The sequence below is a fragment of the Theropithecus gelada genome, chromosome 5 (genome assembly GCF_003255815.1).
Source record: "Theropithecus gelada isolate Dixy chromosome 5, Tgel_1.0, whole genome shotgun sequence".
In the NCBI taxonomy this organism is placed as follows: domain Eukaryota; kingdom Metazoa; phylum Chordata; class Mammalia; order Primates; family Cercopithecidae; genus Theropithecus; species Theropithecus gelada.
The window spans coordinates 41,502,884-41,521,903 of record NC_037672.1 but is presented as its reverse complement, the minus strand read 5'-3'; the positions used below and the strand labels follow the sequence as shown (position 1 = coordinate 41,521,903).

Genomic DNA, 19,020 nt, shown 5'->3' with positions numbered 1-19,020 from the left:
AAGAAGCCAAGACTTTTACAGAAGGCATCTTTTAGAAATTTAGACTTGTTCATATATAAAACCTGTCTTCAAAGTTACTTAATATATAAATGTGAGAAAATCATAGGTTGGAAAGATTCAGCAACAAATATCTGAGCACCGCTGCGTGGCAGGCTCTGTTCTAGGCTCAGGGGCTCAGCAGGGAGAGGGTAGAAGAATTTCTGCCTTTTGTTTCAGTGTTGGGAGATAGGTAGTGAACTTGTAAACTAAAACATCGTTCCAGACAGGCTTTAGTGCCCTGGGCACTGAGATAAGGCACTAAGATAGGAACACTGAGGTAGCGATCCTTTTTTACATTATTTCCTTTACCACTCCTCAAAACGTGGTTGGCATTTGGGGGATGGTTAAAGAGTCCCTTGATGTGGCATAATATAGACCAACCATTACACTCAGTGTGACTAAACAACAATTTAGCGCCCTTTGCAACATATGGCAACAAATGGTTTAGAGGATTCCTAGAGAAATATAAAACTTAATGGAAACCAGGACTTTTCTTGAGCATTCATGACTGCGAAGTTCACAGTAACTTCTGTATTCGAATGGAATGCTTTTTCAGATAAAACTACCACATCTGTTCTTAGTAGCTGCACATATCACTTTCATTTGTGCTAAAAGCGAAATGAAAATTTACATGATGTACAGGTGATTTCATGGTTTAAAATTCCAGTAGTTTCCTGTTCTATTTGCTTAAGAACATTTGTAGTTACATCTTCCACTCTTTACCCTGATTATTTAGTGGGAGGGCCTCTAAAATGAGGCACAACATGATCCATTGGGGTGAGCAAGAAAATGTTAGAACTTCTCTTTGTTTTGTCTCATCTTTTTTAGTGTTTGCATTTTATAATGTGCATAATTTATTAATTTTAATAATGTTTTACAAAAATATAACTGTCATAAGTACCTATTCAACCTTTTTTTCTAATGTGCTCAAAAATGTTTGTGATAACTGATGTAATTTCATCTACAGAACATCCTTATTAAACTATGTTGTTAGGCTTATCTTGCTGTTGTGAAGTTGATTCTTAGTTAAGTTACTTGCTGAGGGACCCATATCCAGTGGTTGGCCGAGTAGAGATGCAAATCCCAGTTCTGTCTTAATTCCAGATCCCATGTTAATAATCTGTAAGTTATGTTACCAACTTGCTTTCTAAGAAAGTAAGAATGTGTACAAAATATTGGAGACTTGAAAAATAAAATGAAATCAATTGTGCAGTTGATTAATCACTAGATCAGCACTCAGGATGGGAAATGGGAGTCATTGGCCTGTTTGAGACTCAATGACTTAGTGAGGCAGCCTCTATGTACTCTATGTGCTGTATTCCATTTTCCTTGAAAATAAGATGGAAATATGTTTTTCATGATTTTCTCTCAACTGGCCGTTAGAATCTTCTCATTTAAAGTACTTAAGATTTCCTTAGATCTCTAATCACGTGCTCCTCCTTTCTCGTATGATAGATTCCTTCTTATGAATGCTTCGTGGTAGATTTTCCACCCTGGGTATTGCTGTCTTCTCACTCAGATAAGATGGATGTGTTGTTTTTGCAAGCTACACCCAGTCACCTCTCACATCCTGATTCCTTTTAGCTGGGTGTGTGAATTCTGGCCTTATAACTAAGCCCTTGGCTTTGTGAGTTCAAATGTGATTTCTATGGTTTGAAAAGTACCTAGTTAAAATCTATTTCTTGGCCTTAGAAAAATTAACCAGTTGAATGATTTCTCCAGAAGCAGGCAAATGAGCTATTCCAATGGTTTAATGACTTAATGCTGTCAGTCTTAGTACTGTAGACCAGATTAAAGGGAAAGGAAAGAAGGCGTTAGGTCTCTTTAAAACAAGGATGATACCCAGTGGAATGCAGAACACAGAGGAGCCCAGCAGCCTCTGAGAACCAGTGTTGTAGAATGGCTCTGAGAATCCCACAGCACATCCTAATTCCAGAGTTAACGTATTTTAAACCTCAAGAGAATGGTGACTGCAGTCGCCTCTTAATTTATCATGCAGGCTTCTTTTGTCCTAATCCAACCCCAGACAGCTATTAGTGACCTTTCTGAAATGTAAATCTGATCCTGTCTCTCCTCTTCTAAAATTCACCAGGTGTCCCTTGCCTTTGGGGTTGTCAGCATAACACACAGACCTTTCCATTTCCATTCCCTGCTGGCTTTTCCAGCCTCATCTTCCTCACTGCCACACCTCACTTCATCTATCATTTCCATACTGACTAAATGGCAACTCTCAAACATTACATGTCTTTTCATACATCCGTCTTTGTACATGTGATTTCTTCTCATTTGGAATTGCCTCCCTTATCCTTCCCCACCTCTCCCCATTTCTTGGCTAAACCTTAATTCATTGTTTAGGATTTAAAGTCAAGTGTCAACTCATGGATAGATTTTTTTTGAGCCATCCAGACTAAGATGATACCTCATTCCTGTGTTTATCTTTGTACTCACATAAAAGTACATATATAGCGTATAACATACAATATGTATAACATTTTTTAAGATAGGGTGTAACATATAATGTGATTCTTCCAGGGGAGCACTGGTTCTCTCCGATGATAATCCTGTATTATAGTTTATTGTAGTTTGAAACTGCAGGGAAAAGAAAGAGAATTGGTACCTGAGGCTCTAAGGCCAGGCTAAGGGAAAATGGTAGGAGTTGGACATGGGGATGTCTGTAGTGATCAGAGAAGCTGGAGCCAGGTGCAAAGATGGAAAGCTCACAAGCATTCTACATCAGGAGTTGCAAACTCCAGCCCAAGGGCTAAATCCACCCACTGCCTATTTGTAAATAAAGCTTTATTGGAACACAGCTACATCCATTTGTTTACATGTTGTCTTTAACTTTTTTCATGCTACCACAGCAGAATTAAGTAGTTGCAACAGAGAATATATGGGCCTCAAACTCTTAAAATATTCACCATCTGTCCTTTTGCAGAGAAAGCTTGTCAGCCCAGCTCTAGATCAGCAATTCTCATAGTTAGGTTCTCAGACCAGCAGCTTTGCAACCACTGCACGTTTCCAGGCTTCACCATAGGCCTATTCAACTGAGGAATTCTGGATGTGGGGCCCAGCAATCTGTGTTAATAAGCTCTTCGGGTGATTCTGAAAATTAAAGTTTGAAAAGCACCATCTAGATTTCTGGCCCAGTGGCTAATTACTTGGGACTTGATGACAACCAGGCAGTCAGGGTTTAGGAGAAACACCAGTAAGGCAAGGAGGTACAATTAGAAAACGAGGCAGCCAGGAAGCCAAGGAGAGTTTCTAACGAAGCTTTCCGAAATAAAAATTTCATGCAGGAAGGAACTCACTATTGTATCCCCGGCACATGTACCTGCCCAGAAGTACCTGCTTAGGGTGTATTTGTGAATGAATGCAGGCATGCATGTGTGCTTGCAAAGGAGCTAATCCCGAAATATGACCCTGAGGCCTGCAGGTAGGAATAGGGAAATAGGTACACCTGACAGGGGTGCCTCAGGACTGAGGCTGAAACCCACTCATAGAAATGAAGTATTATTGAAGACCGAGAACAGAAACAAAAGTTTAAAAACCTGATGATTTGAACAAAATTCTAATTTTCATCTAATCTCAGTTTTACATCCCATTTGCTTCCTTGGGTATGTATTAGTTCTTGGTGTTTTGTCCTTACGGTGGTAGCTCAGCTGCACCTCTAGTTGACCTTAGACAATCTACTCCATCTCCACAAAGCTATTAACCGAATTAATAAGTGTAAAGCACTTAGCCGTGCCTGGTACAATTTTTCTATTTGTGAAATGCTGGTTTCCTCTTCAACATCTTCCTAGTCATAATCTTATTTCATATGGAAATAAATCTTACTAGTATTTATCCACATTTACTCCAATGGTACAATTTTGTTTAATATTACTTTGTCTTTAAGGAAATTTCTGCCAAATAGTCCATGTTGTAATCTGAAGCCTGGGTTGATAAGAGTTTGATTATTATACTTTTCTCATTTAGGAGCACATCACAAACTTTTAAAAAATATGACATCATCTAAGCACTGACATAATGTTTGCTAATATGGGAATAGGTCACTTTGAGGTTCCATTATTTTGCAAAATATACAGGTATTGGGGAAAAACTATAATTTCTAAAACTATCATAATACATTTTACCAGTCTCTACATGAAGCTTTCTGTCCTCACTTAGAGTAGAAATGTTACATTTATGTGCCTTTTTAAAAATTCTGCATACATTAGGAACATCTGAAAGAGAAAATAAGATTACTGGAGGCTTTACTAGGTGAATAAACATTATTTTATGATTTTTTCAGTGATAACTAAATCTATATTATATCAAAGAGTCATCAACCTCGAGCCTTTATAACATTTAGCATGGTGACGTTTAGAAAGTAAAATTAGTGTTTGGAGTTTTTTTTAATTCCATAAATGCCATGGGAATTTTATCGCATTTCAACACTTGCTGAATATGTAATTCCCCTAGTGCCCATTAGTGGCCATCTGTGTAAGGTAATACATATTTGGGATGAAATTGATTACGGCCTAAACACTCTTGTGTTATGATCAGGAAAAGCACGCAAAGTTCAAATCTTTTTTTCTAATGATCGTTATATAGCTAACAGTATTAATTTCCAAAAGCAGAACAGCCTATCACTCAAGATTCTAATCTCATCATAAATGATACCAGGGCAAAAGGAAAGGAGTCTGCAGAGCCTTCTGCTGAAATTAACCACTGCTGTTCTCAAGGAGCTCTTAGGATAAAGGGAAAATTAACACGCTTTTGGAGTACAGTGTTTCCTTCATAGGCATCAAAGTAGAACCATTACAATTTTGCTGAATATTCAGAAATGTTTTATTATTCTTCTTAAGGATTTGTGTTAAAACCACCAAAACACTCCATGTTAACCTACTTGTGTGACTTTTCTCAGCATACCTTGCTGGCCCTACATCTTTGATCCTTTATGTTATTTGTGCCTGCTTTGAAAATGTTTCTCTTTTACCTGTGCAAAACTAGATGCTTGCTTTCTTTCAAATATGATTTCAATGTGATCTCTCCAGTGAAGTCATTTTATTTTTATAGGTATGTGAGTGGTAATGTATATTATATTGGTGTACTTTCTGAGCTCATTTTCCCCCTTAGAGACAGAAAATATACAAAATATTTGTTTATATATTTCTAATGAATGTGTTCATATCTTGGCTCCCACATTATCTAGTTACCCCAGTGTTTTGGGAAACATATTGCAAAAAAATATTTTTGCAGAAAATTTTGAGGGCTTGTATTACTAAACTGTCCCCATGATCACTAAAAAAAAAAACCTTATCATGTCTTGGGTAAAATACTTAAAATTTGAACACAGCTATATCCTGATCTTCACTGGGATGTGAGCCAGAATGATTTAACTGCAAATGCCCTAAAAGTAGCTGAAGATTTGAAAGAATCATTGTGTAAACATTTAAATTCAACAATTATGATGCTGGCATCATTGATGCTGAATTTTTCTTCCTTTCTTTTCTTGAACTTCTTGATGATAATTATTCATCAGGTTATGGTAGATTTCAAGTCTGCTTCCCATTAAAGGAAATAAAATAATGCTATCTTCTTGAAGGAAATTTGCCTTCCTGTATCATATATTATATACTAAGAAGTCATGCATCAAGTGTGTCTAATAACTATCCATATTATTTGGAATATATTGAAAAGAAAATGATCTAGATTGCAGCAGTATTTTTATAATTTCTGGATTTTGCTCTTGTCATTAGCTCACTTAGCAAACATACTAAATGCTGACATTCAATGCTGTGGAGTCATTAAGATGAGCAAGACATGGTCCCTACTTTTGAGCAAACCTACCTTACTCATGCATTTACACTTCTCTTAATAGAAGATATATAAAGATGAGCAAAGTTCTGTAGGAGAACAGCAGAGGGGAAATTTTGTTTTAAGAAATAAAGGAAAGCTTAAAAGAAACAATAACTTTTGAGTTTGGTTTTGTAGGAGGAACCAAGTGTCACTAGGCAAGGCAATGGGGGATGTGTGTGTATCTATCTACTTAGACATACATACTTATGTATACACAGACAAACACTACATATACACATGCCCATCCTGTATGGCCACTATAGCAGGGACTATTGCCTGGGCAATTTAGCACTCATTCCCATCCCCCTTCTTCCTCAACAGCTCTACTATGGAGCCTGGAAAAGCTAAATACAAATAGTTAGCGTTAGCCTTGTAAAACTATCTGGCCAACTATTATTTGGAAATATGCTGAGGGCTTTTCAAAAACACTTTGCTTTTCATATAAGAGACAGATACAGTTGGTATTTTTGTCTTCTATATGGCCTTTATAATTATACCTTGGGACATTGGGAGAGGTCAGGAGAATTCGTTGAGGTATGGTCGAGCTACAAATTAAATGTCCACAACTGCCCACTTCAGTACTACTTAAGTGAGGAAAGTTAATTTATTTAAGCCATTGTTAGATTTTTCCATTACTTGCGGCCAAAAGCATTCTAAACTAATGCAGGTATAAATTACATGCATGCATACACACACACTTTCTCTCTCACTTGCATATTGGTATATATAGTTAACTTTATTTTTCATGCCTAACCAAAGCTTGAGACTAATTTTAGACTTCAATTTTGGTGAAAATAAGGAAAAGTAGAAAATGGCTTTCTTTGTTATCACCAATTCTGGCAGTATCCTCAATACTTACTTTCTCTTGCATTCATTCTGCCCTCACCTATATTTTAAATGGAAAAAAATCAAGGCAAGAGAGGAGAAAATGAGAAGAAAGATAATTGCTGACAAGGATCACGCTGGAGATTGAAACAGGGCAAGACTGAGAATCAGTTGGTTGCGGCCTGCCAAGCACTGTTAGGAAGGATACCCAGCTAGCAACAGTGCCTAGGCATGTGATGGAAATAAAATTTTATATCTTAATCCATCACTGCATTCTTATGTATTTAGGACCAAGAACTTTACCTATGTCCATTTGGCAAACCAGGTTTCCCTAACAGCGAAGACCTTGTTCTCTCCCCCTTACCACCTCCGTTTAGGAAGATGAGAGTAGAAACCATTCTTTCTCATGAGAGATTAAAACAGCCTTTGGCTGGGTGTGGTGGCTCACGCCTTTAATCCCAATACTTTGGGCGGCCAAGGTGGGCAGACCACTTGAGGCCAGCAGTTTGAGACTAGCCTGGCTAACATGATGAAACCCCGTCTCATATAAAAGCCCAGTGTGGTGGCACAGACCTGTAATCCAAACTCCTCTGGAGGCTGAGGCAGGAGAATCACTTGAACCCAGGAGGTGGAGGTTGTGGTGAGCCAAGATGGCACCACTGTACTTTAGCCTGAGCAACAGAGCAAGACTCCATCTCAAAATAAATAATAAAAATAACAGCTTTCCCCAGAGCCCATTGGTTGTGTTTGTTCTTACAGCAAGACAATATCTAATGAGCAAGAGATATTTGAGTCCGATCTTCTGCTACACAAATGTGGAACTATGTGAAAAACATCCAACTTGTTCTTCCTTGTAGAGACTAATATCACTTTGTTGTTCTTTTCCTCATGGTTTCTAATTGTTGTGTATACATTTCCTGACACTGCATCAAATTGCAATTTAATAGTATTAACAGGTAACCTTACTCTTTTTCAAACAGGTCAACAAGATTGCATCTTCACTGTGGTGGTCTCCCATAGCTGTGCGTGTGTGTGTGTGTGTGTGTGTGTGTGTATGTGTTAGAATGCCTGTCCTTTTTAACTGACTTTTTTGTGTGTGTTTTTTTTTTTTTTTGAGACAGAGTCTCGCTCTGTCACCCGGGCTGGAGTGCAGTGGTGCAATCTCAGCTCACCTGCAATCTCTGCCTCCCAGGTTCAAGAGGTTCTCCTGCCTCAGCCTCCCGGGTAGCTGGGACTACAGGCACACGCCACCATGCCCGGCTACTTTCTTGTATTTTTAGTAGAGATGGGGTTTCACCATATTAGCCAGGTTGGTCTCAAGCTCCTGACCTCAATTGATCCACTCGCCTTGGCCTCCCGAAGTGCTGGGATTACAGGCGTGAGCCACCGTGCCCAGGCTGGTTTTAACTGACTTTGGATTTTACTCCGCTTCTATGCAAGTTTATTTTAGAATCTGTTCCTTACCTTAGGGGTTACATTAAACAGCTTCAGGGAGCCTCAGTCTAATGCCTAAAGACTGGATAAAAGTCAAGGATATTTCAGAGAGAAAACTCAATGGGATAGTTGGAAGTTGCACCAAAGTCTGTGAATTATCATTTAGTCTCTGATTTTAAAACATATACACACTTCAATTTTTTGTTTTTGAAGAATGTGAGCGGATTTTTTTTTAATTTCTACCACTAATTTTTTTCAGAATCTTCAACTACTTGGAGCAACAGCCATTGAGGATAAATTACAAGATCAAGTGCCTGAAACCATAGAAACGCTAATGAAAGCAGACATCAAAATCTGGATCCTTACAGGGGACAAGCAAGAAACTGCCATTAACATTGGTAATTCACCTAGTTCAAGTTTTACATGTTGGTGCTTTTTAATAAGTTGATATATTTTAGAAGATAGATTTGAGACATTTCAAGATTCAAAAGATATGATATGTCAAGATTGGAATATTCCAGTCTTTTTTCACCTTTGCGTCTCTGCCTCCCACACGTTCCATCCATAATTGGCACATGTGGATAACATTTTGACAGTTGTCTGGAAATTGGGCTTATGGAATATTTATGTATTGACACTTGATTTTGTGACCAAAAGTTCTTTTAAGATAATAGGAAAGAAGAAGATTGCCAGTTTGTATTCATACTATGTTAATCCCCATTTTTTGGAAAGACTTTATAGTAGCTCAGGGTGCCATAAGAGAATACCACACACCAAGTGGTTTAGGCAACAGAAATTTATTTTCACACAGTTCTGGAAGCTTCAGATCTGGAAGTTCAAGATCAAGGTGCCTGCAGGGTTGTTTTCTGGTAAGGCCTCGCTGCCTGACTGTCGTCACGTGGCTCCTCTTCTGTATACTACTCCTTATGTCTCTTCCTCCTGAGACACCAGTCCTATTGCATTAGAGCACTGTCTTAGTCCATTCTGTCTGCCATAACAAAATACCATGAGCTGGGTGGCTTATGAACAACAAATTTATATCTCATCGTTCTGAAGGCTGAGAAGCCCAAGGTTAAGGCACCAGCATATTTGGTGTCTGATGACTGCTGGCCTTCTGGTTCATAGACAGCACCTTCTTAACTGTGTTCTCACATGGCAGAAGGGGAAGGCAGCCCTCTGAGGCCTCTTTTATAAGGGCACTAATCCTATTCATGAGCTCTCTGCTTTCATGACCTAATCATCTCCCAGAGACCCCACTTCCTACTGTCACCATACTAGTGATTGGGTTTCAGCATATGAATTTGGGGGAGCACAAACATTCAGACCATAGCAGGCCTCACCCTTATGGTCTCATTGAACCCTAATTACCTCCGTAAAGACTATGTCCAAATGTAGTGTCACTGGTGGTTAGGAGTTCAGCATAGGAATTGGGATGAGTGGTGGTGGGGAGAACAATTGAGTCCCTAACAGAGGACTTACGCAGGGAAAGTTATTTGGCATTGGAAGCCTGTAGTACCAGCAATATGCCAAAAAAGAAAAAAAAAAGATTTTTCCCCAAATTTAGTAAAAGTAGGTAGCTTCAGCACTATAAACCCTGACATAGATTTAGCCTCTTGATATTAATCATATATGTTACATACAAAATTCCACCCAAGTTGAAGGAAGTATTTTAGGGGAGTTCACAGCATGAAACCACATTTTTAGAAAGTCATTTTAAAATATTCTGTATTTTTTAAAATTTAACTAGTATTTATTTTAGAAGTATTAGCAGTCAGCCTAACGTATCCTGTAAATATAAAACTCTACCTCAAATTTATAGCAAATTGATGTTATTAATAGAAAATTCATTTTGTTTTTTAAAAAACTAGAACTTTACAAACCACACAAGTTGTTAATTTTGATTGTAAAAATTATCGCTGTTATTAGAAAATGGAAAGAAGATGTATGAGAAGGAAAATAATGGTGAAATGCAGAATGTATTAAAATTGGGAGACCTAAAAACACAAATATGGTAAGAGACTACAGATAGAAAATATATGACAATAAAGGGCGGTAAATGTGGAAAATAGGCAGTCAAGGGTACCAGTAGTTCAGGATATGTTCACTATTATGGATGTTCCTATGAAAAAAGAATATGGTAGTGGTTTCTGGTTATATTTAACATTCAGAATCTTGAGCCATGATTGGTTCCTAGAAAAAGGTAGGGAAGATTCACCCATTCAGCATAATCGTGGTATCTACAGTGCCAGGTACCAGTTAAGTGCAAGGAGCAGAGCAGGAAACAAAATAACCCAAAAAAATCTCTGCCCTTGTGGAGTTCAGATACTAGTCAGAGAAACACACAATAAAGTAAATTAGAAAAGTACATAGTATAATAGATGTCAGTGATTACTATAAAGAAAACTGAAATGGGAGGGAAACACAGGGCATTGCACAGAGGGATTTGGTTTTAAATAGTGAAGTCAGGAAGAACTTATTGAGATGGTGACAGCTGAGGAACGACCTAAAAGAGGAGAGGGAGCTTGTTGCATGATGATTAGAGAAAAGCTGTCTTCTGTTACAGAGAGAAACAGCACAAAAGCAAAAGGAAGAATAGTAGTAGAAGAGAGATTCAGCATAGCAGTGTCCAAGGTAGATGGGGCCTCCCAGGCCACTGTCAGGACTCTGCATTTACTCCAAGTAAACAGGGAAATCACTTGATGGTTCTCAGCAGAGGAAAGACATGCTCTGACTTTCCCGTAAAAACAGTCACTCTGGCAGCTAGGCTGAAAATGGACTCAGAGGGAAGCAAGTGTAGAAGCTGGTAGACCAGGAAATAAGCTATTGCATTAATACAGGGGAAATATGATGGAGGCTTGGACCAAGATGGTAACAAGGGAAAGGGTAAGAAGTGTTTGGGTTCTTGATGTGTTTTAATGGTAAGAAGTGGTTGGGTTCTTAATATGTTTTAAAGGTTGAGACAACAAGATTGATAGATGTAGAGTATGACAGAAAGAAATAGATCAGGTAGCTTCAAGGTTTTTGGCCTTAGCATTTGAAGGATGGAGTTACCAGTAACCCAAATGATGAAAACTGAAGGGAAAGTAGGTTTTCTTGATGGAGGCTGGAGGAGTGTGGTCAGGAGCCTGGTTTTTGAGTAGGCTGCCTTTGAGATGATGGAAATGCCTACTTTCTACGTAAGTGTCTTCAGTTAAGTAAGCACTTGCATATGAGAGTCCGGAGTTCAGGAAGGAGGGCTGAGTGGAACTTAGGAGTTTCAGAATGGTCGACATTTGGATGATATATGAAATCATGAGATGGAATGAGACACAAAGGCAATGTGAGTATAGATGGAATTATTTTAAATAGCATGGTATTTTTAAAATGTGACATCAGCAGAGTTGCCTCTTCTTCAGACACAGCTGTAGCAAACAGGTACAGAGTAGGCCAAGTTGGACTTAACAAAGGGGGGATTTTTGCCCTGCAGTAAGTACAACAAAGCAAGAGAAGGCAGGAAAGTAGAGGATGTACTGATTCTCCCAGGAAAGGAGACGGTGATGGGATCAGCGGATCCAAGAGGCAGCCACCTGCACCTTCCCTAGGTGTCTAGAGAAGGGTTCTGTTATTCTGTTTTCTAGAAACAGTCATTGGCCTATCTTTTGCTCTTCATGTTGGTCATCGTGAAGGGTATTACAAATCCATTTGTCGGTTTTCAGGACATCAAGAATCCTTACCACCATCTCTTTCCAGATGTCTTTGTAGCCTTAACAGGCCAGATGTATTTGTTGCATATCCCTCCTATGACAAGCAAGAGCATTTCATTTTTAACTTCCTACAAACCTGGAAAACAACTGGTTGCCCTCAGTCCTTGTAAAATCATCTTTAGGTATTTTCGTAGTACATATCATTGTTTTAACATCTTTACCTATTCTCTGGAGAAATTAGTTATCAATTAATATACTCTATGTTTGGATACAGGACACTCCTGCAAACTGTTGAAGAAGAACATGGGAATGATTGTTATAAATGAAGGCTCTCTTGATGTAAGTAAAATCATGTATTTTTAAAACTCCTTTAAAAATGGATTCGTGTTATTTTATTTTATATTCAGGTAGCTGTGGAAATATTTTATCTTCCTGAGGTTCAAAGATACCTTATCACTGTAGTTCTGTTTTAATGTAATGTACTCTGTTTTGAATCACATTGATGTAAATTGATTCAAGCTTTACATCTGTGACAGCTAAAAGAAATTGCAAAATGATTTGCGTTATATTGTGAGACAGAAAAGTTGTTTTACAAAAGCATTATGTCAAGAGGTTGCTGAGTGACTGCAACTTGCTCATATCCAAGTATTCTGTATATTAAACATTTTATATCTGCTTTAACTTCCAGTGTTAATATATATTTTACCTCTTTTTTAAAAAATGTGAAAGCTATTGAACAACACAAAGCAACCATTCCTAGTAAGACAGACTTTCTTTAATGTCCTAACTTCTGGAATGAAATATAAATTCCTAGGATGTCTTTTTTCATGGCTGTGATCACTTGATGTTATATTGGGGAAATGAGGAAAGATTTGTTAGGAATACAGTGTAAAATAGTTAGCAAAATAATATGTAGGTCAAGTGACCTGTTAATAGTTTAAAGTAAAGGAGACTATTTGTAATTTTAGGTGGAAGACAGAGCAGTAGAGGTGATTATACAGTTTCTTAAAATAGTCATTATGACGCAAAGAACAGAGAAAACCTTGGTAATTAGGGATGTTGGTGAAGCTGAGAGGCCACATGCATGGAAGGGATAGTGAAGCAGTGACTGAAGAAGGGATGATGTGGATGCCTTTGTCAGTAACATGGGTTACAGGTGGTGCAGTTTTTCTTATACCTGAAGGAAATTAGAGACAAGACCCGTGATGTGGAAGCAAAAGCAGGGCAAGCCACGCTTCATTTGATATGGTATCCTTTCTGTCTGGCTTTGGGCATTTACCTTCCGTAGCATATGGTAGCCTTGCTTCTTTTGTCTTATTCTTGCCATCATCTTTCTCCAATTCTTGGAGAAGCATGTTCTTTAAGTGTTTTAAGTATCAAGCAGTGTGAATAGTAATCTTAAGAAAAATTAGAGAAGTGTAATACCAAAAATATTCGTTGTATTATACCAGTGTATTGTTAAGACAGTGGCATTTATTTTCATTTTGAGGTTTCTAAGATGGTAACTCAAAATTAATAAACACTTCAAAGATCCTTGGACGACCTGTTTCTACCAGAGCAAACATTGATAGGAGTCTCAAGTTGAATACTAAATTTCAATAAAAGCAGGAACTATGTCTGTCTTTTCTGGTTTATCATTCTTTTTCAGTGCCCTGCAAATGGCCTAGCACATAGTAAGTACACTATAAATATTTGACAAGTGAGTCACTGAGTAATTTTTAATTAAGGGCTTCTTTAAAAAAAAAAAAAAGTATATCAGTTTTAAATTTGGTTGTCATTGATCATATCTGATATTTTTTAAGCAAAGTGGCTAAAAATCTCCTTAGCAGTTCAAATAGCAGTTTAAAGATCACAGGCAAACACTGTGGCTGAATGGATTAACACTAATTTGTCCAGCTCCAGACTGCCAGGCATTCTAACACTGCTGTCTGGGGAAGGCTTTTCTCCCAGGGAGTTAAGTGGTGACTTTACAAATCTGACTGTTTAGGGTCAGACCTGCTGCGGTGCACTCATTTGTTTCTCAGCAGGAAAGGAAACATCACTTTGCATAGCTCCTTCCGATCTTGTGTCATAAAACCCATGGCTGAGATTTCAGGCAAATCATTAGATGTGCTAGAGTGCCTGTAGGTAAATCATTATTTTTTCATCAATGTGGAAAAGAAAAGCATCCAATCTGTGTTCAAATTGTACTGATCAGTAATGAATAGAATTATTTTATTAGCACAAAGAATAATTAGCATTTAAGTAATGAACTTAGGAATATAATGTCTTAGGAAATGTGAATGTGTGTTTTGTCAAGTGACAATTTTAATGAGTGTACTCAAATCATTCTGTGAAATAGCACAGGGTGAAGAGCACAGTCCCAATGTGACTGTGTCCCAATCTGACTGTGGGACCTTCAGCAAGTTAAAATCAGCTTCTCTGAGCCACTTCTGCTGCCTAGAAAGTAAGGAGAATGTAACCTTTGGCATAGGATTAGCATAGTTAGCATAGTACATGGCACATGTAAAAAAATGAGATGTTATAAAATTTTGTAGAAAGAATATAACTTCAATAGCTTGTAAGTTGTTTTGCATGGTGATCATTTTTGTTATAAAAAAATACTATTTCCCTATCTTTTACTTTTTTCCCTAAGGTGGCGAGTTACAATTGTAGGTTCTCTTTCACATAAGTGATGTATATTGAGCATTTTTCTGTTCAGATTTTCTACTAAAATATTATTCCTAAAGCTGATAAAATTCAGAAGCTGAATCTCTTTTTCTTGTGTTGAACTTTTATAATGTACCATATTCGGAGCTCTTAAAATTTCAGATAGAAAACCCTTTCTCCTAGTGATGATAATGATGGAAATCTTTGTCTTCCATAATCTAGATCACCACCAAAGAAATTCCACTAGGCTTTCTAATTTTTTCTTTTTGAGTTTCACTATGAGCATCCTTAAAAAAAATAGCTCTTCAGCATTTTTAAAAACATTTAAATAAATACATAAGACCAAACTACAGTTGAAAATACAATCATAATGGAAGTCTCGCTCTACAGACCTGATAGGGAAACCTGACGGGTCTTTCTGCCTTGGTTCATTCTTGACTCTTTTCATAGCAAGAGCAGTGGCCCCAGCTAGAATGTTGTCCAAGAGCAAAGCCAGGTGTTGTCACCCAGTTACCCACCAGGTTCTTGTAAAATTGCCAGGATCAGCCAAAGAGTTGGGCAGAAAGCTTGATTTTTTTTTTTTTTTTTAGAAAAAATTTCATGGATAAATGTAATTAAGAATCATCTAAAGTTGATCAAAACTTATTAGGTATTTGTGATAAATATTTTTTTGAATTTGAATAACTTTCTATAGTACTACTTTGAACTACTTTATTAGTATTTGATTGTGTTCTCATATTGAGGTTTTTTGTTTGTTTTTTTTGAGACCGAGTCTTGCTCTGTCACCCAGGCTGGAGTGCAGTAGTGTGGTCTTGGCTCACTGCAACCTCCGCCTTCTGGGTTCAAGGGATTCTCCTGACTCAGCCTCCTGAGTAGCTGGGATCACAGGCATTCGCCACCACACCCAGCTAATTTTTGTATTTTTAGTAGAGATGGGGTTTCACCATGTTGGCCAGGCTGGTCTTGAACTCCTCACCTCAACTGATCCGCCCACGGTGGCCTCCCAAAGTGTTGGGATTACAGGCATGAGCCACCGTGCCTGGCCGAGACATTTCTTTAAGCATCCGCAAAGGCAGAATTTCAAAATACTGACTTGAAAGGGGAATAAATTTTACTTCTCTAACTCCATAGCAATGCCCACGAAATGTCCCACAGACTTCTAATTAATGATAAAGCCTCATACCTAGTGATACTTTTGCATCTCTTTTATATCTTTTAGTTTGTTGTAAAGTAAATTTTTAAAGTCTGTATGTTAAATCCGGAAACATCTAGAATGTGAGCTAAGCACTAGAGAATCTCATACTGTGGTCCATCTTTGGCTCCCAATTTCTAATTAAACTCTTTCAAAACGCACTGAAACAGTTCTGGAAGGATTGGGTTTCTGCGATATTATTTATATCCTCCATGGCACATCAACTCCAAATCTCTGGAAATACTTTCAGGCAACTTAACATATTATGTTTTTGTATAGGTTTGGTCTAAGTTTCCTCTTATGGGAGAAAATTTTTGAAGACGTGTTTCATTGAGATAGCTCAGGATTTCACCACAATTTCATCTAAATCCAGAGTGGGTGGGAGGGACCATCACTTTTTAAGCCATTGACTGTGTGATTTAAACAGGTTTCTTAGGAGTGTCAAAATTGACTGTGTTGAGTCTCTCGTGATATACCCTTAACCTTGATCTCTCCTCCTCCTGGCATCTCTTTTATATGAGGAGTTGTGGGATCTGTCCCCAGAGGTGGAGCTACATCTCAAATCCATTTTTTCTATTGTTTATCCCCCTTTCTGTACTGCCAGGCTTTCCTAGAAAACAGAAAAGGCGTAGAAAGGGAAAATATACACTATACATTTATTCAATCAACAGGCATGATGTTTGGAGACATAGATTTCCTACCCTCAAAAGCTTCCGGTCAGTGTTCCCAAGCTTAACTTCTGAGAAACCCTGCCACCTCTCCTTCTGATCATCCTGGCAGTTTTTCTAGATTGTCTCTGCTGTTGTTGATGTTCACCTTCAGCCTGATCAGGAGCCACCACCTAATGAATGGGAAGTCGTGTTTGGATCCTGCAGGAAAATGCAGCTTTCTGTGTATTTTGTAACAGGTATTGGCTTCAGGACTTTACAGGGACAATCACATTTATACCTGAAACTATTAATTTATATGTTATAGGCAGATACTATTATGCCCATTTTACGGATAAAGAATCTAGAAAGGATAACTGGACCGAGCACAGGTAGCTCGGTGGCACTCGGGGATATATCTAAGGCATTTGATTCCAAAGTGCAGGAAGCAAATAGGTTTTTCTAGCCTTCATCTACTACATTTGTAAAACAAGAGTAATGAAAATGTCCATCTCATTTAGGGGTGGGATTGTGAGGATTAAACACAACAATACCCGTTAAGTACTTAGAAACAATTCTGGATATCATCATCATTTTTTTTTAGTATTGTTATTTCTAGAGGAGAGTTCTTCACTGCTAGCTGCTGTAACAGATAACTTTGAACAGCCATTCTGCTCTTAAATTACTTAAAGTTCTCTGCTTAATTTGAGAATATGACCCCAAACCAGCTGTAGGTTTGATTATGGATACCAGTGTTTCACTTCACTTATATATTTTACAGAAAATGAATTGTTAGCCACATTGGATATTGAGTTAACAAGCGTTAGAATATATATTTTTCAACACTGTGGTAAAAGAAAACCCTTCATGGAATTGCTAATTTTTTTCTAGCTGAATTTGACATTCTAACACCATGTAAGTTTTGACTATAACTTATAGGACATTCAGGACATAAAGGCTGAAGTTGTCATCTGTACCCTTTTAAGCTCAACTTACATGTATTATGCAGACAGACCTCACTGTTTTGGGAACGGGCCACTGTTGAATGGCTTCTGAAAGAAATCCAGAATAAGCAAGTTATTGACTCAACTCCAGAAAAGAAGGGAAAAAAGAGAATTTGGGCTACTTCAGGTTTTGTTTTGATATGTCCCATGAGTCTCATACAATATATTTTGTATTGCTTTGAAAATAGTTTAGGCAAGTTTTAAACCACACTGAGTTTTCCTCCACTGCCAGCATTGGTGCTTCAGTACTGTGAATTTTCTTTTACCATTAGCAAAGCTGTTTCAGCTTTTTGGCTTGAAATTTTAAGATCAAAGTTTAACTTTGAAGGTGTTAATGTATCCCTATCAGAAGCAAAGATACTTTTTATAATGTCCTAATGCAAAAAGATTGTTCAAATATTGTCTGGCGCACTGCTTACTCCAAGTAGCTCTCAGTAAAGAAAGCTAACTTTGTTACATTTGAAATAAATGGGTTAGTAAAAAGTGTAAACATTACCAAAAAATGAAAATAACATATGAACAAATGACCTGTTCTCCTTTTCCTGGATTTAGACAATGTCTGCTGCAAGCCAAAGTATGTAGTTGAAAAACTTCCATCAAACTCATTGTTTGGGCTCATAGAATTAAATGTGTCCTTTTTTTAAAAACAGAATTCAGCGAGGCTGGCTTGTGCTGAGAACCTTAAGTGAGGTTGTTCACAAATTTATAGTGTGTCTGTTTTGAGAAGTTCTTCCTCCCCTCAACCCTGAATATTCTTTACCTCATTTTTGGCTAAATGTCTGAACTCTTCCAAGAGCACCCTGAGACTTAGAATTACAGATAAATGCTTTCTAAGTAGTCTGCCCCCTTGCCATTCTCCCCCACAAGTTTGTTGACATTTCTGAGGGGAGCACGCCATGCCTTGTGCCCTCTTTGCATCTCTGCCACCCATACCTTCTGATGAGTCAGCACACCCATAAAATGACAGTTTTTAGGAAACCTACTGTGTGCCAGTATGCCTGGTGTATCTGCACATGTAATCTGTGCTCCTGTAGGGCTGGTGGTGTTTGTCTCAATTCCAGATAGAGACTTTGAGTTCCCATGGCTAGCGAGTGCTAGAATCTTAAATGTAAACCTTGATTGCTTGAAGTTCGAAACTGTGTTTTGTTTGATTTTGGTTTTAAATAACCATACCTTCTCCAGTGGCAGCAGTGACTCATTTGCAGAAATAAATATTCCAGCAGCTATCTCCCAAACGTATTAACTGGTTTCATTTTCATTCTCCACCCAACCCCTTATTCCCTTTCCCATTTTCCCACCTCCTTTACCACTCACCACCAGGACCACAGAACCCCTGAAACAGGGAGGCTTTCTGGAATATGACAATGCCCAAATCTTGTGATTATGGAATTCTGAAAAGACCTCATATTTAATTTCGCTAATACAATTGTACATAAGATATTATTGACTCTTTGTGTGTATATATGTACGTATATGTGTGTGTGGGTATATGTGCATATATATGTATGTGTATATATGTGCATATATATGTGTGTGGGTATATAAATATGTGTGCATATATGTGTGTGTATATATGTCTATATAAAATAATGGAAATTGTGTGCCTTTGGGATTTGCACTATGAAAATATGGCAGATAATGATTCTTCCATTTTCTTACATTAATTAATTTAAATCATTTAGAAAATGGGCCCAACATTAGCTGTC

General features: G+C 37.8%; 1 protein-coding gene across 2 annotated transcripts in view; it reads left to right on the top strand.

Annotated features, from left to right (window-relative positions):
• ATP8A1 (ATPase phospholipid transporting 8A1) overlaps positions 1-19,020 on the top strand; it is a 268,521-nt gene that overhangs the window by 154,945 nt on the left and 94,556 nt on the right. For both annotated transcript variants that reach the window (XM_025386297.1, XM_025386299.1), the window contains 2 exons: positions 8,399-8,537; positions 12,097-12,161. In XM_025386297.1, coding sequence (XP_025242082.1) covers positions 8,399-8,537; positions 12,097-12,161 — 204 coding nt within the window. The remainder of the gene's footprint in view (positions 1-8,398; positions 8,538-12,096; positions 12,162-19,020) is intronic.